We start from the raw sequence: 10573 nt of genomic DNA, 5'->3' as shown, positions 1-10573 counted from the left end.
GGCCTCAGACTCAGAGATCCACCTGCCTCTGCCTCCCAAGTGCTGGCATTAAAGGAATGCCCCCACACCTGGCCTTTTTTTAAGTGTGTATGGGTGTTTTCCTGAATGCATGTATGTGCACTATGTGCATACAGTGCCCCCTAGGTCAGAAGAGGGCCGGAGTCACAGACTGCAGTTGTGGACTGATTTGTTTTCTCTAGGAATTGAACTGAGGTCTTCTGGAAGAGCAGCCAGTATCTTTAATCATTGAGCCATCTCCCCAGTCCCTCTTCTTTTTGAAACAGGAGCTCTTATCTAGCACAGGCTGACCTTCAGGTTGCTATGTATCTGGGTATGACTTTAAACTTCTCACTTCTAGCCCTGCTCCTCCAAGGACTGGCGTTAGAGGCTTGTGCCGCTACATCTGCCTCTCAAATTTTGATGGAAGTTCTTTAGAAGTGGGAGTGTAACTCAGTATACTTAGTGTAACACCTGTTTAACATGCACAGGCCCTGTGTTTAATCCCCAACACCCTACAACAAACAAAGCTAAGCCTCCTTACGGGATATGTGGGCCACAAGCCCACTGGGAGCGGCACTATTTGGAAGTGTGGCCTTGTTGGAGTAGGTGTGGCTTTGTTGAAGTGTGTCACTGGGGTTGGATGTGAGGTCTCAGATGCTGAGGCCAAGCCCAGGGTCACTCTCTTCCTGCTGCCTTCGGGCTGGGATGTAGAACTCTCAGCTACCTCTCCAGTACTGTGTCTTGTCCCCATGCCGACATGCTTCCCACTGTGATCATAATGGACTGAACTGTAACCCAGCCCCAATTAAATGCTTTTCTTTATAAGAGTTGCTGTGGCCATGGTGTGTCTTCACAGAACGGAAAGCCCTAAGACAGGGGATAACACTTTAATACAGAGGTAGCCATTTCTAAGTCTTAGTGGGAGTGGAGGAGGGTCCTAGTTATGACGGTTTTCTCTAAGACAAGTGACACTGTGTCTAGCATCTGTTGGGGAGGCCCGTAGCAGGGGCCTGGTCTACACAGATCAGTTTTTTTTTTCTTTTTTTTTAAACAGAAATGTGAGCCAGGTGTGGCAGCTCATGTCTCTAATCTTGATACTTTGTAGGTTAGAGCAGAAGGACTATTGTGAGTTCAAGGCCAGCCTGGGCTACAGAGCTCCTCTATTTTAAAGGGTGTGTGTGTGGGTTGTTTGTCAAAGTGGCTTAGCACGTAAAAGCACTTGTACCAAACCTGGTGGCTGTTCTGACCTCTGGGACCCACATGGTAGAAGAGAACTGACCCTTGCATGTTTTTCTCTGACTCCCACAGGTATGCACCCTCCACACACTAAGTGGCACCTGACTTTAGTCCCAGCACCCAGGAGGCAGAGGCAAGTGGATCTCTGTGACTTCAAGGCCAGCCTGATCTACAGAGCTACACAGAGAAACCCTGTCTTGCAAAAGCAAACCCATCAGATGTGTCTGCTCTCCCAGGTGTTTAGATAGTGTCCTACAGGATGATGTCCTTGGAAAGATGATACTGATGTCATCATAAACATTTTAGTCAAAATAAAATACATATAAACACAAGGACAAACAGTTTGGGAATCCAGATGTGGAATATGACATCTGAAATACATACTATTTAAACTTAAAGAAAAAAAAAAAGAATTGAATGCTGGGTGGTGGTAGCACACGCCTTTAATCCCAGCACTCCGGAGGCAGAAGCAGGATAATCTCTTGAGTTCCATGCCATCTAGTTCCAGGATGGCCAGAGCTATACAGAGAAATCATGTCTCTAAAAACCAAAGAGAAAGAGAGAAACAGGTGGGTAAGTTTCTAGAATGCAGTGCTCACAGACATGGAAGTGGTGAACTGTGTGTGTGGCCCTCACTGTCTGGAGCACTCCCCAGATTTAAGCCCCTCCCAAATCAAGACTGTCACACCAGCAGCTTCTTTCTCAAAGCTACTATTTATTCTGTACAAGGCTCCACTGTAATTAGACATTCTACTCTTGCTTACATAGTAAACAAGTGTACACCAGCCCTTGGGCTCAGGTTCACAGTCTTCCCCAGAGAAGGGTATCAGGCCAGGTAAACTCAGGGTGTCTTTCTCCAGTGCCTCATCCTGGGAACACTCAAGCACTCCAGGTTCTGAGGGCATAAGCCAGGCCCACCTGTGGGGGTGTGCAAAATGCCTTAGTGCTGAATAGCTTGGCTCTTGGGACAGCATGGAGTTTTGCCTAATGACTGAGGGCCAAATCAAGTCCATGGGAAAGAATCATACAAGACATCCCCAGACATCCAGGCTCAAGCTCCCAGGGCAGGACCAAAGACTGATGCCAAGAGGGGTAAAGGGTGGCATGGGTGTCCCTGAGAAGCTCAGTCCAGAGGGCCTTTGTCCAGGAGACTCTGAGAAAGGGACAGGTGGCAGGAAGCTTGGGGTACAGGGGCATTAGGAAGAGAATAAATTAAAGGCGAAGCTCTAGGGACAAGGGGCCTGTGCTGTCCTTCAAACAGCTGGGGAGTAGACCAAGGGTAGGAGAGAGGACGACAGGAAGAACTTGATACACTATCTTAAACATCCTTTATCCACTTCCCTCTTAACCCCACTGCAATGCACAACTAGCCAGGGGCTAAAGGCAGCACCTCATTTCCCCAGGAGGCTTTGAACATGGCATTGGGATAAAGGGAAACAGGTGAGGGATATCTCAGGAAGGGGAAGTTACCCCCTGGTCCCCAAATGCTATTAAGGCACAATTCTTGGAGGCAACTAGATTCCATCCAAAACATTAAAAAAGAAAAAGAAAAAAGAAAGTAATTAAAAAAAAAAAACCTTCAAAACAGAAAACTTATTTAGATCTCAGGTCTACTGTGACTATTCTTGGGCCTGGCCGACACCTAACACCACAGGGAAATGTGGTGTTCCATTAGGGAAATTGTATTTGGAGGGGGGGGAGGGAGAGAGAAAACAAACTCAAAAACAAAACAAAACAAAAACAAAAACAAAAAAAAAAAAACAAAAACAAAAAAAACAAAACAAAACAAAAAAAAAAAACCAGAGGGCCAGCCCAATGTCCCAGCTGAGAAGAGGTGTGAAGGACAGCATCTCCAGTCGGAACATGTTCGTTACAGTTAATTTTTTTTAAAAAAAGTGGGCTTTTGAAAACCCAAACCAGCTTTTTTCAAAGATGTCCCCCTCATCTGTACCCCTGGACTTAGCAGCTTTAAGAGGGCTCTTGGCTCATGGGTGTTTCCTTTCTGGGCTGGTGAGCAGGTCCAGGGTGGGGGACTCCGTGCAGGCTCCTCCCTAGCTCCATCCAGTAGCGATGCTCCCAGCAGGCTCCAGAGGGCGCTGTCCTCCCAGAAGGTGTAGGGCAGGAGAGGGCAGCAGGTGGACTGAGGATCTATCTTCTCCCCACGGACCACTGTTGTTTATTACACACAGGAAAAACCACAAGCTTAAAAATGCAAACAAGAGAAGCCGAGGAGCTGAGGAACGCTGCTGACTTGTCTCTGCATCAGTCCGTCTCCCCTGACGGGCCGTGGCTCAGGGGCACCGGGCTCCTTGCTCCAGACCCCGACCAGGCCGTTTCAACTTCTGCTCGGCAGCTTTATTTTACTTTATTTTTCTCTTACTTGTCAGGATTTTGTTGTTTTTTTTTTTTGTGTTTTTTTTCTGAATTTTTAAAAAACTTAGGACGCGGGGCTGCCACAGGGAAGAGGGAAGGGCTGTAGCTCCTCAATGCTACATACGGGAGGGTGGACTGGCCAGTTCATAGAAGAGCAAATAGGCGTCGCTGGTGCGCACTTGGCTGGAGGACATGGGTGTGACACTGTGGAAAGATCAGGTTAAAGTCAGAGCCTGTCAAGGAAGGCCACCTGAGACACAGCTGAGTGGCTGAGGTTGGACAAATGTCTCAAACTTCTGACAACCTAAGCTCTGCCTCTGTCCTTAGAGAGTTTTTGGTTTTTTGTTTTAAATATGTTTATGTGGTATGTGTGTGGGTACTTGCTGAGTGTACTTGCCCGTCATGGCTAATGGCAATAAACTCTTGTCCTCAGCAATAGCAGTGACAGCTCTTAACCACTGAGCTATTTCTTCATTTTCACCACTTTTTTGGAGACAGGGTCTCACACAGCCCAGGCTGACTTCAAACTCGCTATGTAGCTGAGGATGACCTTAAATCCTGATCACCTTGCCTTTACCTCTCAGATGTTTGGTTACAGTTGTAAGCCACCATGACCATTTTGGACAGCTCCAGAAAGGGGACCATAGCCTTTTGTGTATGATGTAGACTTGGCCTCCACTTTGTCCATTCAAGATGAAAGCCATATGAGGTGGCCTGCTGTCCAGGAGCCCTGTCTGAAGCCCATCTCTCACCTGGAGTCATTGAAAGTGTGCCATTCGCCCGTTACTGGACTTCGACAGTAGGCTGTATAATGGCCTCCCATGGTGGTTCCGGAGTGATTGGACACAGCGTAAAGGTTGTAAACAGCATGGTCTGAGGAGGAAACACAGGTGTAAAGCTCTGGAGGCATTCCTGCCTCCATGTTCCTTCCCTACCTCCATTTTATTTCCCTATCTTTTTTTTTCCCTTAAAGAAACCATAGCTTCTACTTAAAAAAAAAAAGTTGAAATTAATTTCAGTTACTCATTGTGTGTTATGTAGGTCAGAGGGAAAACTTTGAAGGAGTCAATATTCAATTGGCTCCTTCTGTGTGGTTTTGGGGGCCAGGGTTAGGTCATCAGCACTTTTACCTGTATCTCACAGGCTCCTTACTTCCCAGAGTCTTTTCCTACTTCACTAGCTTCTTCCCACCTCTGCCTCTCAGCTTCAGGTTTCATCCTGTTGAAGTATATACTCACTGGTGTTTTCTGAAGCAAATTCTCTCAAGTCCAGGTCTCTTAGTGGAAAATTCACAAATGTTGTGAGCTTGCTGGTTCGTATCCTGGATTCTGAGAACCGCTTCAGGTCTGTGATTGTCATTGAGTCAAGGACACAAAGCCAGAAGAGTCCTTGAAGGAGTGGCTCATCTCAGGAAACAGAGGGCAAACACAGAAACCTACACTGTTTTATCCCCTACTCTGCTTCCCTCCCCTTCTGGTCCCTTGTCATTAGTCACCCCAAAAAGTCAGGTCTCAACCCTGGGGGGTTGTTAAGGATACGGAGCACCAAGATCTTTGGGAACCTCTGCACGGAGAATTTCTTTATACATCGTTTTCTGGCTCGGCAGCGGCAGCATGTCTGAAAGACAGACAACAGGGGCTAGACCCAGGCAGTCCTTCCCAATAATCCACTGTGGACAGCTTCTGTCACTGAGGAGTACTTACTGGCTTTTCGTCCCCATCCAGCACATCCTCTTTGGTGAAGAGCCTCATGCAATCCATTAATGTTACCTCAGGATAGCCTCTCTGGAGAGAAAAAAGTCCAGATCAGCTGTTCACAACCTTGCAAAGCCCGAGGGAAGCTGACACCGGGCCACAGCAGGCACATACCTTTGCAATGGGCAACGAGAGGTCCCAGAAGGGATCGAAGACAGTAGAGCAATAGCCACAGTCGGTGCACGTCAGGGAGCTCTTTAGCTGCCCAACGAAGAGATCTGGGGACGAGAAAGCCAGGGTGTGGTGAACATACTGAGTACCTTTTCTTCCTTTTCTCCCTGCTCTTGCCTTGGTTTTGAGAGCCACAGGCAGAAGCAGGGTTCCCTGGGAAAAATGATCCTCAGGGCTTCTCAAGCAAAGTAGGGGGACAGCAGCAGAACAGGTATTTTCTTGTCTGTATACTTACCCCCAATCCGACTGTCTTCCCTCTCTAGATACTTCCTCCACATCTGTCGCCCTTTTTCATCATCACTGGGAACCACAGACAGGAAGACAGCTGGGTTAGAGTTCAAACCCTGGTGCTTAGGTGCTATTGACTAGAATGTATTTATATGCATTATGTTTTTTGTGGTGCTGGGCATAGAACCCCAGGCCTTGATCATGATCTTTAAACAGCCCACTGAGCTTTACCTCCTAAGCCATGGTTAGCCCAGGCTGGTCTCCTACCTCAGCCTTTTGAAATCTAGTGTGTATCACCATGCCTGGCTTCAACCTTTTAATCTTAGTGGCAGAGTGCTTGCCCATCACTAACAAGGCCCTAGGTACAATCTCCAGTAACACACACACACACACACACACACACACACACTACTGTCACCAAAATAAAAAAAAGCTCCTGTTTAAAAACAACAAAGCAAATTTGATTCTGCCCAGATCATTACTCTCAAAGAAGTGGTATGAATCTCAAGTTCACAAAGACATCACTTCTCAGCATCGTTCTCCTTTCACTTACGGGAGGTGATCAAGGTTCTCAGGGTTGGGCTTGGGCCTCACAGTCACCCGGTTCACCTCATTGTGGAGCCCGTCCAGAAGGAACCGAAGGAACTCTTGAGCATCCTGCTGACTGAACCCAAAGAAAGTGAGTGAGCAGCATCTACCAATACCCTGCTTGTGCCATGCCCCCTGCCTCCCCTTTGAGGGAGGACATGCATTCGAGGCCCTTACTTATAGCCAACAAAGCGTGGTGCATATCTCTGAATCTGGGTCTTGAACTCAGATGGGCTCACCACATCATTGGGGGATGATGTCCATATGGTCTGGATTAGTTTTGCAAATTCTGTTGAAAGGAACAACCAGAGAGAGGGTGGAGGAAAGGTGAGACATTTATTAATAAATAAATTCATTTATTAATAAATAATTCATTTATTAATAAATAATTCATTTATTTTTATTTTATGTGCATTAGTGTTTTGCCTGCATGTATACCTGTGTAAAGGTATCAGTCAGGTCCCCCAGAACTGGAGTTACAGACAGTTGTGAGCTGCCTTGTGGGTGCTGGGAACTGAACCCTGGTCCTTTGGAAGAGCAGTCAGTGCTCTTAACCACTGAGCCATCTCTTCAGCCTGAGATATTTTCTTTTGTAAAAAGTGATTTTATTTTAAAGTGTGTGTGTGTGTGTGTGTATGCTTGTGAATGCCCCATGTAGGCCAGAAGAAGGTGTTGGATCCCCTGAAACTAAGAGTTAAAGGTTGTTGTGAGCTGCTAGACATGGGTTCCGGGAACCAAATCTGGTTCTCTGAAGAGCAGATGGCTATCTCAATCACCAATCCATCTTTCCAGACCCAGGTATGTATGTGTGTGTGTGTGTGTGTGTGTGTGTGTGTAAAACTTTGAGCTAGGTGTGGTAGTGTATACCCATGATCCCAAGTTAAGGTAGAAGGATAAGGAGTTCAAGGCCACCTTGGGCTACATGAGACCTTGTCACAAAAACACAAGACAACCATCCAGCCAACCCGTGGATCAACCAACCGATGAACAAACAAGATGGAATCCTGAAACTGGAATGAGGCATGGCATTGTACACCTGTAATCCCAACACTTGGGAGGCTGAAGGAGAATCAAGTGCTTGGGTCCAACCAGGGTTACAGAGCACGGCCATGTCTCAAAGAATAGATTCTGGAAAGAATCCCAATGAACAACAGGCAAAGAAAGAAAAACAGAGGAGTGGAGTGTATCCAAAACACAGTTCTCAGTCCAGCATAGTAGAACAGAACAGAGCTGGGAATGGACGCATGGTCACACTCACACGGGACTCCTCACCTTCCATGAGGGCTGTGTGTGCACTGCTGGTGTGGCCCAGGTCCCGCATGTATAGCCTTTGAAGGCAGTAATCTCTCAACTCTCGGGTGTTGCTCAGGCACTGAAGAATTGAGTTCATGAAGCACTACAAGAGACAATCTGGGCAATCAGTGGATGTTCGTAGTTCTAACTTTTCTACAAGCTGTGCATTCCCAGCTAATGGTAGCAACTTGAAGAGATGGGATCCAGTGGGAGACCTTCAGGTATCCTGGCCATGAAGTGAATGGTTTTACATGTACTACCTTGTCACAAGCCCAAAGCAACAAAGCCAGTGAGTCAGCCATGAACTAAAACAGCCCAATAAACTTACTGTCATTTTAAGTTGATTTATCTGGTGTATCTGTCATAGGGACAGAAAGCTGACTAACATGGTAATAGAGTTAAGAACCTTACCCAACACTTCTGTTACTTGCAATCAGAGGCTCTCTGTTTCATCTACTCAAAAAAGTTCCTCTTTCCTGAGTGGAGGCAGGGAGGAGCGAGGCAAGTCCCCACTATGGGGAAAGGCCATATAATTGGTTATTTCCTATTGAGGTGTACACAAATGGGTGTGGGCGCACTGGTCAGAAAGTGGGTGGGAAATGATGGGAACCAGGAGGAAGGTCCAGGAGAGCAGCAGGCTGGCAGTGACAAGGGCAACTTCCTTTTAGTGCTTCCTGCTGGGGGTGGGTGAGACAGAGCCCAGCAATTCACTCAAACACTAGCCAGGAAGGCAGGTGCTGACTGCTCTATAGGATAGGTTAGCTGCAGCCAGAAGGGGACTCTATTGGATTATCCCAACCAGGAGAGTAAGGCATAGCCCCTATTCTCCTGGAAAAAAAAGTGAGTTGGGAGGAACTTACCGTGTTCCCAAGGTTTCGAAGACCAGCCAGACCCTGGGCACTCTTTGAATTCTGTAAGCAAAGAATATGTGTCATATGAAGAGGCTCAGAGTCTGATGTCTATTCAACACCCTTCTCCTCACCACTGGAGTGCTCTTTTCTTCTTCTTTGAGACAGGGTTTCTCTATGTAGCTCTGGCTGTCCTGGAAACTCACTCTGTAGACCAGGCTGGCCTTGAACTCACAGAGATCCTCCTGCCTCTGGCTCCTGAGTGCTGGAATTAAAGGTGTGCCACCACTGCCTGGTAGACTATTCTCTTTCCAACCTTGGTCTATGCATCTTGGAGAAAAGAGGATGGAGGAATATCTACTTTCAACACACAAACTATTCTTCAGGGCTTTGCTTTTTTATGGTCTCACTGGGTAGCATAGTGAACTGTGGCAACCCTCCTGCTCAGCTCCTGAGTGCTGGAATTGCAGGTGTGAGCTACTACACCTGGCTTCTCTTTACTCTGCTACAGTGGAGACTAGATATTAAAACTAGAGGCTAGGTATTCATAAATCTAGGGATATAAATTTCTTGCTGTGAGAAACTGAAAGTATAGGTCAGGCATGGTGGGGAATGCCTGCAATTCCAGCACTCGGTAAGTGGAGGCAGGAGGATTAGGGATTCTAGTCTGAGCTATATGAAACAACAAGAAGAGGTTTCATATCTCAAATCCAGGTTCTACTTCATATGACCTATATTTGTACTAGACGTTCAAAGTACGAAGGAATCATCATAATTGGCACTTTAAGGGGGTTGAGAAAGGTTAAACGACAAACCATTCTAATTGAGTTTCGATCTTCAGCTGGGAAAAACTCAAGCTGCCTGCCATTCCGAGTTGCCAGAGACAGGTGGAATTCCTTCCAGCTGAACTCAGCTTCTAAGGGCTGAGCCAAGGTAGGAGGATCCTCCCCGCCCGCCCGCCCGCCTCAGGTTTCGATATCCCAACTAGCCACTGGCTGGAAGCACTTGCCACGGCATGTGCCGCCATACCGAGGAAGTGCTGGCTGAAGGTGCCACTCTAGTCTCTGCTGTGGAGGCTGGTGAGGGGCAGGAGAGAGAACAGGTGCGAGATTGCAGGCTCTGAGCGCTATTTGTCAAGGTCTCTGAGCTAACCCTGGGCACACCACCTGGGACTCAGAAAACCTTCAGGCTCAAAGGGTTAAAAAAACAGTGGATGAGTTTGTGGATGAGTCTGCCACCCCCTCTCTTAGGAAGGGGCCTTGGAGCAGGCAACTCTGGAGCAACACTGGCTGGGGCATGCGTGGGGCCAGCTCAACCCTCATCAGAACAGGAGCCTGAAATAACTCAGCTAAAATTACTCATGCTGTGTGCTGACAGCCTAGGAGGCTGTCAGCGGCTCAAAGCCCATGAGACTGTCAGCTTGAAAGGGGGGAGGGAGGAGCAGGCCAAGGGAGGGCTTTTCTCAAGGAGCACACACCAGGTCCATCCTACAAGTAGGAGGATCCCTCCCGCGGTCAGTTGTCAGGTCCAGCCCTAGCAGGTAGAGAAGAAAGTACACCCAGAAGGGAGACATGGCTTAAACCTTCAGCTGAAGGAACCGCCTGCTGGCAGCAGGTAGGGTGTATAGCATCCTCTACTGACTGCCTTGGACTGTAGTGCTAACCCTAGGTGCCCCCAAATAAAATGTGAATCCCACCACTGGGTGTCGTGGTTGACTGGGCTTGCCTCGCATTTGTAAGATCCTAGGTTCAACCCCTGGAGGTGGCAAAATGGGAATTCTGGCTTGCTGACAGCAGTGGGCCCTGTAAGCGGGCTACCACAGAGACAATCCCTGCAGACAAAGATCTTATCAGAGCTTAGGATAAAGTGGTTAAAACACAACTCCCTCTTCCCCAGAGCCCAACAAGAAAGCGTGGCTGCGATCTCCATGTTGCCTGCTTGGAGGCACCCACCGAGGAGTGCCCACACGTGATGCCCACTCACATCTGCTTTTGGTAGCTCTCTACTTGTCCTTACCCCCTGTGCCTGAGACGACATCGGTCTAAACAGGCTGTAGAGATGCAAAGCATCCTATCCCTGGTG

At 47.7% G+C, this 10573-nt stretch overlaps 1 protein-coding gene across 5 annotated transcripts in view; it reads right to left on the bottom strand.

Annotated features, from left to right (window-relative positions):
• Window positions 1-1931: 1931 nt before the first annotated feature.
• The window catches only part of Usp2 (ubiquitin specific peptidase 2), a 28920-nt gene continuing 20278 nt past the window's right edge, over window positions 1932-10573 (bottom strand). For all 5 annotated transcript variants that reach the window (XM_051197198.1, XM_051197195.1, XM_051197199.1 and 2 more), the window contains exons 3-13: window positions 8504-8554; window positions 7623-7746; window positions 6528-6639; window positions 6316-6426; window positions 5770-5834; window positions 5478-5581; window positions 5313-5393; window positions 5148-5226; window positions 4848-4955; window positions 4362-4482; window positions 1932-3813 (exon numbers count right to left, since the gene is read on the bottom strand). In XM_051197198.1, coding sequence (XP_051053155.1) covers window positions 3726-3813; window positions 4362-4482; window positions 4848-4955; window positions 5148-5226; window positions 5313-5393; window positions 5478-5581; window positions 5770-5834; window positions 6316-6426; window positions 6528-6639; window positions 7623-7746; window positions 8504-8554 — 1044 coding nt within the window. In that variant the 3' untranslated portion in view covers window positions 1932-3725. The remainder of the gene's footprint in view (window positions 3814-4361; window positions 4483-4847; window positions 4956-5147; window positions 5227-5312; window positions 5394-5477; window positions 5582-5769; window positions 5835-6315; window positions 6427-6527; window positions 6640-7622; window positions 7747-8503; window positions 8555-10573) is intronic.

Source organism: Phodopus roborovskii, unplaced genomic scaffold (assembly GCF_943737965.1).
Source record: "Phodopus roborovskii unplaced genomic scaffold, PHOROB, whole genome shotgun sequence".
Lineage (NCBI taxonomy): Eukaryota > Metazoa > Chordata > Mammalia > Rodentia > Cricetidae > Phodopus > Phodopus roborovskii.
Note: the sequence above shows the minus strand (reverse complement) of the source record. Positions and strands in the feature narration are given on the sequence as shown.